Here is a 17632-nt window from a genome sequence, read left to right as displayed (position 1 = left end):
TAAAATAACAAAAATAAACATAAGCTCTAGTGAGATCTACGTCGTTTAATCTCGAGTAGATTCAACTTTAGAGTTGTGCCAATCAGGTTCAGATTAATGAATGTGAATGATTCTTTGCGTTTGAGAGATTCATAAATCTTTCGATGAGAGATTCATGAATCCCATAGACACACCAACTAAGGAAAAATGATCAATCAAAAATGTGATGGGTTTTTTTGGTCGCATGCTCCGTGGAGCATCGTGGAAATTCGTGACAGATCCATGAAAGATTCATTAAGGTTTCGAAAGATTCATTAAGCTTTGAAGAATCGAATCCGCAAAGATTCATGAATCTATCTGAATAAATCTTAGGTCAAAGATTCATATGAATGAATCTCGTCAAAATATTCATTAAGCACAACACTAATTTTTCAGCCTTCTACCACTTCACTGGAAACTCGAAAAAACACTGTCATCAGCCCGAAGACAGTGAATCATCGAAATCGTTTACCTGCTGCAACGATGCAACGCACGGCAAAAAAAAAGTATCAACAAACCCCACCCCATCCCACCGTGCGTTGATGAGTCACGCGATGCAACTCAGAAGCGAAGTGATCATCGCCAAAACCCTACAGCTGCCTTTCGATCGTGTTCATTTGGGCCGATCGCCGCTTGTGGTTCACTCACCAACATTCGTCTCACGCTGAAGTTGCATCTTTCGAAGTGAAGGAAAGAAAATCTTCCAACTCGCCCGTAGGACAACCCGCGAGTCTCACGTTTCATGTATGCATGTTATATTGACCTCCTACTGTCTCATGTTTAGCTCCATCAGGTTCAGTTTAGTTTACCCCGCTGTCTTTCTCTCTCCTCCAGTGCTCCCCCCCCATCCAGTAGAGATGCCACGATCAAATGTCAAACGGTTCCAAGGTGCATCGACTAAACGGGCTGATGCTCTGAGTCCGTGCGTGTGTGTGTGTGCATGTATACAGAGACAAAGATCAGCATCAGGAATGCAAAAGGCTATGTAGCTACGTACACGCGCCCTGGAGCAACGATTGCTCTCACGGGCCTGGACGGGGGGAAAAGGAGTGGGAAAAACACGTTCCCGGCAGCAAACGGTAGTTTATATTTAGCCCATCCGTAAGAAGTTGGCTTGCGTTCTTGTACACCATCGTTCCGTCCGTTATGGCAGGGGGTTAGAACCGCTTTGCCGAATCTCGTAAACTTGTGCGCTAAGTATGCCGCGGCGCTTTCCAGAATCTAAACAATCTCTCACCCTCACCGGGTTCTAATAGGTTTGGAGCGACGGGCGTCTTCATCTGGGGTTTGTGTTTCCACCCCGGGGTGGGGGAGGGAATAAAATTATGAAAACGACCCTTCAACCTGAACAAGTTACTTTACAACATTCCAAATAAACTTGATGTGGATTGATTGAGACGTTTGAGAAGTTGTTCAATTTCGGAAGGGTTTCGAAGTGATAAGGTCGACATACCTTGTACACCTGTCCGTACGTTCCATTTCCGACGACTTCGATCAGCTCAAAGATTCCAGCCGGATCCTGAAAAAGAAAGAAAAAGATTGATTAGTATATAAATCAACACAAATGGGTGACAGTAAACAAAATGGCGATTTAACTGAAGTTGGAAACACAAGCTTTTCTTCGACATCCTCAAATTCGCCAACAAAGCGCAGCTCTAAAATTTAGTAAAACTTTATCAGGTTATCATACGACTGCGCAAATGCGTACAACGAGGAGTGAAACCGCAATTTCCATCGCAATTTCCCTCCCCTTGGGGTGGGATTGGATTTTAAATGGCACCGAGAGCAGATGGGTGGACGACGACGACGACTCTGGAGATGCACCCAAATCGCGCACATAGTTCGGAAGCAATGTTGATCGTAAACTTCGTTCCCCTCCACCCAAACCCCGCACATCCACTTGGGGCAATTTTCCGCGGCCAGCCCGCTTTTGCCCGCCGCTAGCCACCCAAAAACCCAACCCCTGCCCCTCGATCGCCCGATGAGGATGTGGTTTTACGATGCAAAACTTTCCACACTCCGCACGTATTTTTGCGTGGCCCACTACCACTGATACCGCGCACGTTTCCCCTGGCTCGCTTCCTCCCCTTGGGGGTTGGTTGGTTTTGCTTCACCTTTTTTCTCCGGTAACCTAGATCGGGTGCTATTTTCGGGCGATCCAGCCAGCAGCAACAGTGGGTGGGCAGGTGGTGATGATGGAGATGGTATGGAAAAACTATTAGCCCCCACACCTCACCTCGCTGCGTTCGCTACCCCTCGGGTGGTGGCAAAAGGTAAATCGAAGGAAAAATTTAATTTTCCAACCAATTCCGAGAGGTTACCCGATGATGTGCAGCAAGCAAAAACCCGTGGAAAACCCCTAGTGAGCGGTTGTGGGAGGACTTTGTGGGACGGGTCGTCCATCGGAAACTTTGTTACCGAGGGGTTCCGAGATATCGAGACGATCGAGAGCGTTGGAAATTCAGTCGCCCCAAGCAGTCGATAGGTGGAAATTGATAAGACCTAGTTCGGTGCGTTCACTTTAGTGATGTGCGTACGGATTAAGAATGAGTGATTGATTTGAATCTTACTAACGAATGATTGATAGATGGATTGGTTGAATCCTAATGAATAGGTTATGTTACTCCTTTTTAATTTGAATCCTTAACTGGGATAAGAATCCCAAAAAAGTGAATGAGTGAGTAAAAGAGTTGCTAGTCGCCATAGAGATTCAAATTCCGAGTGAAGATTTGAATCCCAAATAAGGATTCGAATACCAAGAGTGACTAAAAGAGTCGCCATAGAGATTCCAATCTCAAACTGGGATTCGAATCACAAATAGGAGGCCAAATCCCAAACTGGGACTGAATATACGAACTATCTATGAATACACATACAATTTGGGATCCGAATTCCTATTTGAGATTCGAATTCAATCTTGGGATTCGACTCTCTGTAGCGACTAATAACTCTTTTACTCACTCTTGGGATTCGAATCCTTAATTGAGATTCTAATCTCTACTTAGGATTCTAGCAACTCTTTACTCACTCATTCACTCTTTTGGGATTCTAATCCCTGTTAAAGATTCAAATCTCCTCGACGACTAATAAATCATTTTACATGTTTCAAATCACAAAAGTGTGACTTAACGATTCGGATCATCGTGATGATTGTTCACTTTGATTCCAATCTTTAAAAATAGTTATTCTCATCACTAGTTCACTTCTTTGTAGGCAGGTATGTCCGTGATATCCGGCACGCTGGAGTGGCCTGGGCTGGGCCGAAAACAAGGTGTGCATTAAACATATAGCAGACGAATCAATTAGTTTAATGCTAGGAACTGCAAATAACCGACGCACCGAAAAAAAAATTGCAAACGACCCCCAAATACCAGCGCCTGGCAGGGTTTGGTCTGAAGTACCTTAGCCTCAATAGTCGATTGACAAGGTTATGGTGATGGCATCAGACGTCACTTGCTTGAAAAGATAGTGTTTTGGTTCGATTGGGGGTTGAAAGAATTGTTGCCTTTTTAACAATGAACTTCTAGTGGCCTGATTTTTATTTTCAACGTGAGTTGAGAAAGGAAATATACATTAATTTAAAGGAATAGGAAAAAACGCAGAATCGATACTAATCCGAGTTGTTCATTCGATTTCGATCGAGATTTCAACACTTCCAAATTGGACTTGTCCTGTCGGCAGGACAATTACATTATTTATTAACCATACTTCTTCATTGAATAGTCCAGTTGATCGTTGAGAAATGGTCGCTTGTTCGAACCTAGGAGTTATTAATACAATATGTCCATATTTTCTTCACAAAAAAGCATTGCCATCCCACGCATCTTCACATGGCGGCTATGGATGAAGGATAAGTTCCGAAGGATTTCCAGCCACTGACCACCTGAAGTGTCGATCTGGACCTGCGCGGAAATAAATCCACATCCCAATGTCGACCACCACCGGACTTTGACTGGCCGCGTTGTGCCCAAATTCTCTCACCCGCGCGTTCAAAGATTGACCATATGCGAATGGACGAACGGAGATCCGTGTACGGGGCCGACACTGACCCCAACTGTGCCCACACAACACCTTACTGACCCTCGGCGGCGGGCAGTCTATAGTTTCAAACCGGGTCGGGCGGGGGTCAACAATTATCCGAAAAATAAAATTCGATCGCCCACGCCCAAGCCGTTCACGTGCTTCCGCCACCCGCCCTATGGGGGATGCTGTGTATTGTTGTTGTGTGTAGTGCAGCAATGCAAAAGGGTGCAGCGGCCGAAGGCGGACCGGCGGGTCAAGGTACCGTCGTTGTCGTCGTCGTCGCACCTCGTTCCGGGTGGAAAAACAAAAAGCTTGACCCAATATGTAGGAATTCCAAACGTCCACAACGCCGCGGCCATGTTGTGCCAAAACGGGGCAGGCACGATGGACGGCGGTGTACAACACAGGTCGGCCTCTGGGAGGACGCCTTTTTGGATGCGTTCAGTTGCGACTCTTGGACAGGGCGGCAGCAGCTAAAGGTCAAGAAGGAAATTAAATTAATGTCGTTTGGATAAACTTTTGCTTTTCAGAGGCACTCTGTTTACGACATTAATTTGGGGTTGTAATTTAAATTTAAATAAACCAGCTTTTAAGGAAGTTCCTTTCCCTTTTTTTAAAAGGGACACACTTTAAAGATCCAATTTCAGCAATGGTTATTATGGAAAATATCGATGGTTCGAAGTCAGCCCCTCAATAGTGTGCCTAATCAACACGTCAATAAATAATAGACCAATAGATACCGAATTAACCAGAAGGGGTGTCAAATTAAAATATTCCCACTAGTCGTACAAGTCACCAAAGGAAACACATTTACGACAGAAAAAAAAATGGAAAATACCCTTGCTTGCTGCGGGAAAATCTTAATCGTATTACATTGGCCAATAAATCAATAACGTTGAAACTGGGGAGGAAAAGAAAAAGGACCGATAAAGAGATTAGCTTCAACCCGCAGCAGAGTCTTCTTGCCCCGATATTTAAACTAGTCTGGTGTTCAATTTAAGCTGCTCGTTTTGAATTTTCAATCAACGACCCTTAGAGGAAAGAGAAAGAGGGCTGCATCTTAGCGAACGGAACCCAAAGATTGCTTCCCGAAATAACGATCGAAAGTGACATCATCAACTATCGCTTACGGATAAGCGACGAGTAAATGAACTTTCTTCGTGTCCCTCCACTGAGTGAGTCAACTCGGGGAAGCAGAGATGGGTTTTCCATCGGGACGGAATACGCAAGAGAAGGAAAGACTAATTATCACCTCACTCACAGAACGCTCAGCTAAGCGAAGGAAAGTCGAAGAAAAAAGGCTCCATATCGTTCGGTGACCGATTATACGTCTTCTTAAACCGAACGACATAGTATATCGTGGGCCATTTTATTTGCATAAATAGTTCGACCTGCTTCGAACGAAGAAGTTCGATGAAAACAACAATCACACACTTCACACACGAAAGGCCAACGGACGAACGAATGATTCACGCCGTGGAGAAGAGGTGACTGTGCTGGGATTTTGTTTGCCCCGAGAGACACTCAGCAGCATAAACACGAGCAAAAAAAAAAGACCAGCAGGTTCGTTTATTTATTTGCGGTTGCATTCCCGCGTCTGCTCGAGTACCGCAATACGAAAGCCAGCATGCAGCAGCACAGGCCTACAAACGTAACCAACACCGGAGTGAATCATATGCGCATCGAAACGTCTTATGTTATGCAGCTGCTAGCAATCAACAAACGGAAGGTATTGGGTAAAAGAGACACACATGGGAGTGAACAAACATAATGAAAAAACGGGACTTTTTCAAGACAGAAAGCCAATGCGAAATATATTCACATCTATCACCATATCAAAGTTTGAGGGAATACCATCGGTCGATGTTTTATTTATTTCTAGGACTTTAAAATCCATTTCGAAGGACACACGTTCCAACTAACACTGCCTTTTTTTCCTTGTTCTCTTCCATGTCCTACATTTTACAAACCGCTGCAAACGAACCGAAAGTTTGACGCAACTGCTTCAAAGCCGGATGAAAACGGCAAAAAACTAAAGAAAAAACAACAGCTAAATCCGGACTAAGAAACAAAACTTGAAGACCTTCAAAAACGTCTCTCGTTTTTTTGTGTGTGCATTTGTGAATTTTGTGCCTCGCCGCAAACACTGAAAAGGTATCTTTATATGCAGCGTCGTCGTCGTCGTCGTCGTCGTCGAGAGGTTCGTAGTGAAAAAAGGAACAAACGACGTGCCGGTGGAACGTTTCGAGCGTTCTCACGTTTCCTTCACCACGAACCTCTTCTTCCTCCTCTCGGGAGGGCATCTTATCAAATCCAGCACGCTACCACACGCACACTCCCCACACCATTCCATTCCGGCCATTCGTGTGGTTCCCCGCCGGTTGTGCCTTATCACGGAAATGGACGGGAAAACCGCGGCTCAGCTGATTCGCCACTGCCTCCCGAAGCAAAAGAACGACGGGAAAAATGCAGTTGTTTTTTTTTTCCTTTTCTGGGGTTGGTTCTCTTCACTTCCATGCTAACATAAGATAAACGAAAGCACTGCAAGCGAGAGATGAATGAATGGTGTTGATTTTGTGTTACCCTCTTGAATATTAGAGGCAAATGTTTGCCCGTAGATGAAATGTACACGGGGAGCTTTTGGGTTCAACGAATTGGGGCTTATCTTAGTTTCTCACCATCACTCGTACCGTGAATGAGAAAGAATGCTTCATTAAACTGGCACAAAGGTAACTGCTAACCAGAAGAAAAAAAACCCATGGATTTTAAACGCCTAAATATTACCATCAAAACCATCAAACTAACAGATTTATTGGCCATACGTTTCATCCGTTGACGCTCGGGACACCGCACAAATGACACACACGGTATGAAAATAGAATATGACAACAATTAACAAACGACACACGGCTATAAATCATCCGCAAGCCGTGTTGGCTTCGGACCACACGCAAACGCACGCACCCAAACGATCGGCTTTCTCGTTGCCGTAACTCTTTCGACGCTTGTGTAATAAAGGATATTGGCAAAAAAAGAGGAAACTTAACTTGGCAAGCCAATGCGGACGGAATGCGATCTAAATTCCAACGCAAAATACGTATAATCACCACACTATCCAATACTGCGAAAATAGTGCTGGCGAGCAGCAAAAAGCAGTAAAGTACGTGGTGATTGCTCGTTGACGGTTCCGTTGCGATAAAGTTTAAATAAAAAAATTGGAAACGAACCGAGATTACAACACGAACCTTTCCGACGGTAGACATAAACAAAAAAAGGATAGGATTTGTTATGGAAAGAAAAATAATGTTGCCATTAAACTATTGCAATTGAGTAATATAATAACTTTCCTCAAAGGGATGGAACTTTGGCTTTGAACAGAATTTCATTTTTACAATGCCTTCGGAAACATTTTATATCGTTAGTGTCGTTTCGCTCCAGACCTATATCGTTTTGTCATATGACATCGTGGTATTTTAGATTTGTTCAACAAGGGTAAAATTACTTTCTTGACATTTGGGAACTCACGTAATGGAGCTGATGGAGATGGATTTCTCTTTTTGAACAGTTTATAGGTATTTTTCAAGTAGTTAGATAATTATGTTGTGTCAAGCTTTCTGTTCTGAAACACTTTTGCTTCTAACGCCAGCTGTCAATTCGGCTAACAGACAGCCCGAACAAAAGTGATAAGAAAAGGGAACTTCATCGATCAGCTGACAGCTGACGCGTCGGTTGATCGGGAGAATCGATGACCCTTGGAATATTTTTTTTTTAGTTCCGTACCACAGCACAGCGGATCCTAATTAATTTCATATTTTTTCTTTGTCCTTTTGCACATGTTAGAACGGTTTCTAAAACTTTCTAATTATGTTAGTGGATAATTTTCAATTTGCTAACACTAGTTAAGCGAAACATATTCAATCGTTTTTTGAGGCAAAACAATAGTAAACATTATACGAAATTATGAGGCTGTCTTTATGCCGTCGGTCCTACCCAATTCTGGACCCCACCCAGGGTCGAACGAAACAAAGCTGGTGCTGCGAATTCTAATATGCACCAGAGCGTCAGAAAACACCTTGATCATCACATCACATGTTGCTAGAGGCTAGCAACATGTATATCAGATGGAGAAGAAAGAAAAAAAATTGTCCAAGGCTGACCACCTTCTGCATCACACCTGAGCTCTGGCTGCCTTCCTCTCGTGGAATGTCGGTGAAGAAAACACATGAAAAACCGCCATCAATATCTCTCAAATGGCGGTGGGTGAAACGAAGCGGCCTAGACGATCGTGGGGGAAGGGTAGGCATCCGGATGATGGTAAATGCAATCGAACTGGCCCAGGAAAAGAAAAACAGCCTCAACCGAATGCGGCGAGAGAATGCGAGCGAAAACATATTCGCATCGGATCGCGGCTCGATCGACCTTGGATGATAAATGGCGCAACAACCCGCGGCTGGTGTCGGCGGAGGGCATCGCGCGCATAAACACACACACACGGACACAACACACCACAGCAAAACCCGGTCTATGGCGAGCTGCGCTGAATCAGAGCGTCAGGAGGCCGGCCGAGCGGTTGGCTCTTTATCAGAGAATGCATCGGACTGTAACGCCACGGAACGCGACTAGACGCTCCATAGTGCATAGTGCCCGCTATCCTCCACTCACCCTCCCCAACACAGGCACAAACCAAGTAGAGAATCGAGAGGTGTCGAGAAAGAAAAAGTGTTCCGGCAGTTTAAAGTGCCTCCGTGGTTTAGCGTCTTGAACGCCTGAGAGTCAGTGTTTACTACTATCGCGACTGATAACGCCACATTTTGTGTTTTTATTTTTCTACTTTAGCGTTTTTCATCGCGCCTTCCGCGTACCAGCGAACACAGCATTGCCTTTGTCCAGTGGGATTTGTTTACAGAACACGTGAATCACTAGCAGAGCGTTTGGCTCCCCCCTCCCTCCCCGGAGGACAACAACAATGTGACTAACGGCACCGAGAGATATCATTACCTCAAATGCACACGAAATTCTGGGTAATGGGACAATCTTTCCTTCCGGCAACGATGCGGAAAGCCGACGAATTGATAAACTTACTTGCGCTTAGCAAACACAACTTGAGATCATAAAAATGAAACGGCGCCCCTAAAAGCGATGGCGACGGCTGGCCTTACCGTCCAATTTATGATTTGGGTGAGTGTTAAATTAATCGAAACAAATAAATCAAATATGCTGGAAGAATGCCCCCGATTTTCTTGAAAGCAATTTAAATTGCTCCTTCGGAACAAACAACACACGCTGCTGCTGCTGCAAGGACGCTAGGTACACACCACATAACGTTAACATTATTATCATTACGTCTGGGGAAGTTCGACTCTTCTTGCAAAACGGCGTTTTTATAGTACCAGTGAAAATTACGCCGCCCGTTACGAACGCATGGCACGCAATTCGATAACCAATTTCCCATTTCGTAAGATGGCAATTGAAGAGGTTCACAGGTCATAAACTTTCAGCAACTAACTAAAGCGAGAAATTGATAACGATACGGTCGTATAATTGCGGTTGCGAAAACAAACGCAACCAAACAACAACAACCTTTTGGCGCTGTTTATCGGCAGTGAAAATAGATTGGGTGCTGGGGTCGAAAGCAGTGTTGTAACTTAGTTTTATTAAAACATTTGATAAAAGAGCTAAGCAAATCGATCCCGCTCGCTAAGAAATGAGTTACTACCAGTGTTGCGTCGGATTCAGATTTATGAATCCTAATGAATCATTAACTGGATAATGCGTGATGGATTCCTCAAGCATACTGTTTCATTTGTGTTGGAGGATTTGTAGTTTCGGGGCAGTTGCGATTTTGTTTTCCATCGACGGATATTTACAGTTTTATTCTTCCACGAATCACAAAAGATGCATGTCTATCGAATCTTAGATGAAAGATTCAAATGAATCAATCTCGTCATAAGACTCATATAAGAAAAACGGCACGAAAGTGTCTGTGATATTGGTTCAATGTGTGGTGTGTGTTGAATTAAAGTCGCCGATGAAATGCCTGACTCACGGACATAATAAATTAGCGGAATAGCTAAATCAACACGGCACAATTGGCCCATGTTCTTGCCAACGAAAATCAAAATATAAACAAAGTCGTTGAGACAGTAGTGAGACGCAGATTTCAAGCGTGAATGTTTCAACGTGCTAATCATTCTGAACATGCAAAGAAAACAACAATCATGCAATCTCAGTGCTACCGGTAAAACAGATATCGGATCAGATGTTGGCAACAGCAGAAGAAGAAGAACAAGGTGGATGCTCTGTGCATGTGTCACATATGCTAGTGTCATGGTTAAAATTAGTCCCTCAACGCACGGCAAAACCGAACAAACGATAGACCAGTTGAACCGCGGGGGGCCTTCATCCATCGTTTTTAAAGAGAGACTGGCTGACTTCACCGAAAGACTACGAGGTGTTTTCATTTCACCAATTCTCCAAGATACCCCCTACTGGCCAGCGAAGATCAACGGCCGATGGGGAAAAGGAATGTGTTTGCAATACGGCTTAGATGAGAATATAAGGAGTGTTTTTCCAAAGGCCCGTTCACAATCAATCAAGTCACCTATAAAAATAATTTCTCTACAAGCTTGTTTACGCCACTAAGTGGCCGGGAAAGTCGAACGATAATAATTGATAGGACACAGAAGAGAGCTGGTTCTCCAATTACGATGATTAGAATTAATTAGCGCCTCATTCCGGCACGCAGTGCTGCCAACGATTTGGGGGGGACTATACTTCAAAGTGTTGACATAATTCATAGACACACACACACCATCCAACTTGAAACTAAAAGGCCAATTCTTCAGATGCGAAACGATGGAGTGATAAGTGTAAATTAGCTCAAGTTTCTCACAATATATTTAAGGCCGGGCGCATTTAAACATTGTGGTAGATTTAATTCAAGCAGCACAAACTTTTCGCTATCGTTCGTTTGTTTCCATTGCAAGGGTGTGCCAACAACGGCAACAAGAAGTAAAAATAAGCGAAACACCGTTTCGGAACGTAAGATGAAAAGTGTCCCTTTGTCCACGTTCATGTAATCTCCAGCAGAAAACCGGCTCTGCCGGGGCAAATATTTCGTCCGATATAATTCATGCCAGCTGGGTTTTATTTATTAAAATTAAGAGAAATAAAAAACCCAAAGACAAATATTCGCGCATTCGTCAAAAGTTCAAACGCCGCCACCACCGAAGCAATGAAAAGCGCGGAGGGGAAAACAGTCTAATTCAATGGAAGCCGATTTCATCTCGGCCCCCGGGGGGGAGGAAGGTTGTGCCGGACGGAATTTTCTCAAAACATAATTACTTTTTTTCTTCTTTTTCTTCTTCTGTTTATCCGTGGCGTGCGCCTTCTCTCCTTAGTTAACTCTTAATCGATGCACTGAGAAAATGCCGCACTGGGAACCAAAATGGCCATTGCGCCGGTATCGGGTGGTGGGAAAGTTTTAGGCAACCAACTCACCACGACGACCTCCGAGCCCGGATGCCGCGGAGTGTCCCCGCGCTCCACCAACAATCTTTGTGATAGCAGTTTTTTTCCGGGACCGGCATTTGGAAGAAAATGGCTGGGAAAACGACTTTCTCACCGGTGCGCGCCGCAGGTCAGAGGTTTTCCGTCGTCTGCCACATCAGTCAATCTCCGCAGAGACGCTCTGCACGGAAAATAGTTTCGTAATAATTAGCTAGTTTGTGTTTGCGAGAAGAAGCAAAAAAACACACACACATTCACCAATCGCGTCGACTCTAAAGGTACTTCAGAAAGCCAACATCATCTCTTGGCCTATCGGGACCACCACCCCACCACCCCGCAACAACGTATTTCCCTAGCTGCGGTTCTTCTTCTACGGCCTAATGAAAGCCGCGTGCGCGAACGACGCGTGATCTCATTTCCGGTGAGAAATTTTCCGCTTTCTACCTTTCGATGGATAAGATTTCGAGTAGCGAGCAGGCTAGTGGCAGACAATGCGGCTCATTACGCCGTGCGGATGGGCCGACTGTAAACATATGATCTCATCTGCCTGGTATCGATACTAAAGGTTTTGGTTTTACGGTTTACATCTCTCGCATGAGAAGCGAACGAAACCCCTTTACGACAGAGACGTTATCCATTGTGACGAACGAATCCCAAACACTCGAACGACAAAAGGACGGTTTCCTCAATTTTAAACCATTTAAACAAAACACGCCGGCCGCGGTTTGTGGCCCACGTTTTTGTGTCATGTTTAGGATAAGTTATGGGACGCAACATAAATAAACCGAAATGTGTGTGCGTGTGTGTGTTGAGAAAAAAAGTTCCCATAAATCCTTCATCTCTGCGTTTCGGTCGCTTGTTTGTGGCTCGTGGCACACCCTGGCCAGCTGTTGTTGATGCGCAATACATTGACACAACCATACAAACCCACACATACACGCATGCGCAAACCCTTTTTTGGTCGATCGGTTTTTCCTCACGCTCGTCTCGATCCTTCAAACCACTTTCGTCCTCTTTGCTTTCACGTGTGTCTGTTTTCATCAACAGTTTTCCACCCCCGGCTACGTTGATCTTCCTTTCAATTTGTTTTGTCTGAGGCCAGCTCTGCGCTTAGCCGGTAAACATAAATAACGTCGTTGAACGACAAAAAAGTATGTTACCCATACGGGGGTTTGTTTTTGTTTTTTTCAGGTTTCCCGTTCGGCAGCGATGCGCTTCGGAGACAAACCGGCCTCAAAGGATGGATTGAAATAAAACTCTTTTTTTCAATTATTGAACTATTTTCCCACTGGAGTTCAATGATCGATTTAGAGGGAAAACAAAATGGATAGAGCAATGTGACAAAAACGTTACGCCACCCTTCGGGTATGTTTTCCCATCAACGAAACATCCTGCAATTGAGACATGATGACGCCAACTGTGCGCTAATGAACGCACAAGCAAAACACCAACCGGGAACGAAACAAAAAAAGCCATTTAAATCGACCGGATTCGCCATCCGACACGCTTCGGAACTGAAATTCGTTTGCGGACCAATCCATCATCGGCATACGATGCGCTACGAGTGGCGAGTTCAAGGTCGCTAATGGGCCACCGGTTCCGGCAGCGGGAGGACGTGCCAAGAATATGTGTCTCCGTTGACCGGTTCCGCCCCGGAAGTAGTCGCGCGTCCGTTGTCCAAGGCTATGGAATTTTTTCTGCTAATGGCCGGTATTGTTGAACATGATTTTTTGACTGCTGCTACTGATAGCCGGCGCTACTTTGATTAATCAGATTGATTTGGGCGAAGGAAAATATTCGTGGGTGCACCGCGCCCCGCGACTGTCACGCTTCTGACAGCTGTCAGCGCTGGACGTCAAACGGGACACCGACGACAACCACACCTTAAAATTCGCCGTCACAAACGGAAAGCAGACAACACATGCTGCGAAGGAAGAAGCGCGGGCGGCTGGCGGTTGCGGGGACTGGAAAACCGGAGCCGGCGCACCGGAAACACTACACCGATAGGATGGTGAAAGCAAAACAAATCCGCCAGCACATACGAGCTGGCAACCCAACACACACTTACCTTGAGTGCGTTCAGATCGATATCATCCAGCGAACAGTTCACCGACGGGGCCATCATTTGGTGCGCCATTTTGACGTCCCGGCGTTCTGTCCCTCGCACAGTCGGACGAGTTCACTTCTTCTTGCACTTGGCCACTACACGTACCCTGCCGGGTATCTGTTCCACCACTTATCTGCGCTGCTGTCTTGATCACTACTGCTGCTGCTGCTTCTGCTACTTGCTTGCTGGTGCTGCTCACTAAGCCTCAGCGGCACACTTTGATTAGTTTGCTTTCCTACTTGACTGCGTTTGTTGCTGTGAAGTAAATTCGAATTACACCATCAGTGACGAAGCACGGGAATAAAAACACTCCTCCTCTGGACACACGACGCAGGAGTTTCTGTGTGCGATTAACACTCGACGGATTCTTGAAGCACCAACAACGCGATACGAAGGAACAATTTCAGTGCAACACTATCTCAGTAGCTCGCGGGTGTGCACTTCTTAGGAACAACCAAACATACAAACAAGGCACAGACACACTCGCAAGCACACGCCTATCCTTTTTTCTGCAGTTGCGCGAAGTGTGCGTCTGTGCATGTGCGGCGGTTCCTATTGTTCGTCGGAACAATGCAGAAAAGTATTCCAATGCACTGCCACCACGATCCGGTTTGGTCGCAAAACAAGAGGGCTTTGGAGAATGAATGGAACACGGTTGTGCTTTAAAATCGAACGTAAAATACCCGCGAATGACACTATGCCACGATGAAGGAAATGAATTACGAAGGAACTGTGATCCAGAGAAGAAAACGAGTTTCTTTTTCCCGGAAATGAAGACCGTAGCTCGCCTCAATGACTCAATTGATTTACTGGCCTTTACCGGTCAAACGTTGCCTAGAACAACAACATTCGCCGGTACGACACTGTACGTCACCGATCAATCGATACAGAAAAATGTTCTCACATTGTGCACATTTGTGCCTCGCTCTTTCTCTTTCCTTCGGACGAACGAGGTTTGGTGGAAAAATGGTTCTCATTCAAAACTACCTTTTTTCCTTCCTTCCCACTGTGCTGCTGAAAAACTTCGTAAAGTGTACTAACTAGAAAGTACAGATAATGAGTAAATATGCACAGTCGTTTATGAACTGACAGTTCTAACACACGGAGATGAGGTTTTGGATTTTTTTTCCAAAACTTGACTACAAGAAAAAAAGGCTCATTCGCTCTGGAAGTATATGTTTGGTAGCGCCAGGAGTGTGCAAGTGTGCGTATTCAATAGGGAAGTTAAGAGCATCGTTTGCTTTGTTAAATCATTGCGCTTTTCAATCGTTCTCTCTCTCTCTCTCTCTCTCTTCACGCCCATCTCTGAATTTCAACTCACTATGGGGAATTCCTTAGAACCAATGTCATAAATAATTTGATGGGTTCCGTAATAGAAAAGAGGATACTACAATAAAGAAAGTTAACAATACAATAAGTTCATGAATGTAAAATATAATTTAGCATCCCATCCGATCATCTGTTTGTGGGTCTTCTGGTGTAAGGAAACGAACGAACTTTTTATGCAAAAAGGCTCTCTAAACTATGTTTTCTAGTCATGCAGTTTCCCATCGTTTATGTTATCTCCAACTGCTAAAAGTTCAGATTTTGGAATTTGTCCTTCTCTTCCCCATAGTGCGGTGAACGCTCCTCGTATTCTATGTTCGCATTCTTTCTTTCGCATCGCGCATCTCGTTATCGCCGTCTCTGCCGCCCTCGACGGGAGCCGTGGAAACACCCATCTCTCTCATCTCGTCTCGCCACCTTCCACAACACCCGCTTTTCTGCACAAAAGACCATCCGGAAGAACAAGAACACGATCCGTCTGGGGGAGATGGAATAGATCTTTCACCATGGTTTCCATCAATATCGAGACATTATGCATCTTTCGACAGCCAGTAATTCGTTCGCAATTGAACTGTCGGGAAGCTAAGCGATTTTTAATGGACTAACATGTTCGCACGCGTCTCCTACACGCACACACACACAACGACACATTCTGAACAATCTCGTTGCTCGGCTCCACATTGGAGCTCTTGCTAGAGAAGCTTTTTTTTCGACCCCCCCAGAGAGGAGGGTGGGATGTGGAAAATGAGCGATGAACAAGAAGCAACTAAAAAGTACAGCAATCTTATCTATTGCTCCGCAAATTCGCCACTAAACACAACTGGAACGCCGCATCAACCATTCACAATCGACCCGCGGATCGTTTTGCACTCTTTGCACGCAGAAAGGTGCGTTTGATTGAATTCTTTCATTCGCTTTTGTCGACGTTGGACATTTGCCAGACTACGGCAAGCCGAAAAGAAAACACACAGCAGCACACCTACAACACCACACACAGTATCTCTAGGCACTGGTATCCGGAGGGAAACGGCACGGCATTTCCGTCGGACTGATATCTACCACGCAACACAGGACGATGAACGGTAAAATTACTTTTTTCTCAGCACTTGTCCACCATTATTTCACCGCACGGCAATTGGTCGTCATCTTTCGTCTGCACGACATCGAACCCGTTTGCCACTTGCGACTGCTGTACTACTACTGCCATCGGAAGGCACGGGTAGCTTAGGTTTTTTTCTCATCTTGTGCAGCATCAGACGTGTGCGCGAACGAACCAACTAGCTTGGGCACGGTCGCAGGAGGGCCTATGTGTGAGCGAAATCGCTGACATCACCGCCCGGACGAGATGAAAATGACAGCCATAACATTTAGCTACAGTCTGTTCCCGAGTTAAGCAACCCGTAGACGTTGCGAACTTGTACGCGCGAACAATTTGACAACCTGGCATTGCCTATGTAAAGGAAAGGAAAGGAAGATATAAGAGGAAATCTTCCTTTCCTTTCCTTTACATAGGCAATGCCAGGTTGTCAAATTGTTCGCGCGTACAAGTTCGCAACGTCTACGGGTTGCTTTACGCGGATAATGGGGACCAGAGAAATCCGCGTATCTCGAATTTCCGCGTATCTCGAATATTGCTTGACACATAGTTTATACTAGGAGTTAAGAGATCGAGCTCTTGTGTACATGTATCATAGAATATTCAAAATTTTTCTTTGATCATTAATATGAATGCAATGCAAGCGTATTCTAACAACATAAATTTCACCAAACGAAATAAAAAGCGTAAGTTATGCAAATGTGTAATTTACATATTTATTCGTGTGGTTGTACATCTCAGGAATTTAAATCGATGTAATAAACCCAATCTACTGTCAAATTTTGAAAACCGCGTATCTCCGAATCCGCGTAAGTCGAGAACCGCGTAACTCGAGAACAGACTGTACTGTCAAAGTGGAATTGCAATTGCGAATTTACTCGCCTGGATGACGTTGGTGATTTTGGACAAATAAATTTTGAAAATTTTTAAATTATTATGCACAGAACAATGAGCTGTTTAACTATCGAAATTTAGGAAATTCACAAATAAATTATGTACGGATATGCTATTGTATCAACTGATAGAGAAAGTTTTGATCAATTTTATTCATGTTTTTATTCTCATTTAGATAGCATTTGATTTACAATAGTACATAACCAAACTTTACAATTGTTTCAAATCCAAACTTCATCCGTAAAACATGCAAACTGGTGTTCAATTCAACGCTAGAGCATGAAGGAAACTTGCAGGCCCCTGGGCAACAGTACGCTGTATGGAAGTAAATGGAACTAGAAACGAATGTTTGAATTCACAATCACACTACCAACTTCTGGTCGGCATGTTTCCGGCGCCAGGGGGACTTAACATATAATCAACGAGTGCTGGGTACACACAAGCAGCTTCAATTCCAACCAAACCGTAGGCACGTAAGTTCAAAAACTGGCCTCCTCTCCACCCCAAGTTGTGGCCAACCTCGAGCCACCGCCACCACCACCACCACTACCACCAGAGAGACAGGCGCAAAGTGCGGAGAAATCACAGCTTCACAACAGCATGTTTATGTTTAAAAAATTCGTTAGTATTTTGCTTGCGCGGTTGTTGGTTGCTTATCG

The 17632-nt window shown here is 44.6% G+C and overlaps 1 protein-coding gene across 1 annotated transcript in view; it reads right to left on the bottom strand.

Moving 5' to 3' along the window:
• LOC131288758 (serine/threonine-protein kinase mig-15) overlaps nucleotides 1-16173 on the bottom strand; it is a 41824-nt gene extending 25651 nt beyond the window's left edge. The window contains exons 1-3 of the mRNA XM_058317935.1: nucleotides 16043-16173; nucleotides 13619-13912; nucleotides 1472-1537 (exon numbers count right to left, since the gene is read on the bottom strand). Coding sequence (XP_058173918.1) covers nucleotides 1472-1537; nucleotides 13619-13687 — 135 coding nt within the window. The 5' untranslated portion in view covers nucleotides 13688-13912; nucleotides 16043-16173. The remainder of the gene's footprint in view (nucleotides 1-1471; nucleotides 1538-13618; nucleotides 13913-16042) is intronic.
• Between the last annotated feature and the right edge of the window lie 1459 nt (nucleotides 16174-17632).

This window comes from Anopheles ziemanni, chromosome 2 (genome assembly GCF_943734765.1).
Source record: "Anopheles ziemanni chromosome 2, idAnoZiCoDA_A2_x.2, whole genome shotgun sequence".
NCBI lineage: Eukaryota > Metazoa > Arthropoda > Insecta > Diptera > Culicidae > Anopheles > Anopheles ziemanni.
Note: the sequence above shows the minus strand (reverse complement) of the source record. Positions and strands in the feature narration are given on the sequence as shown.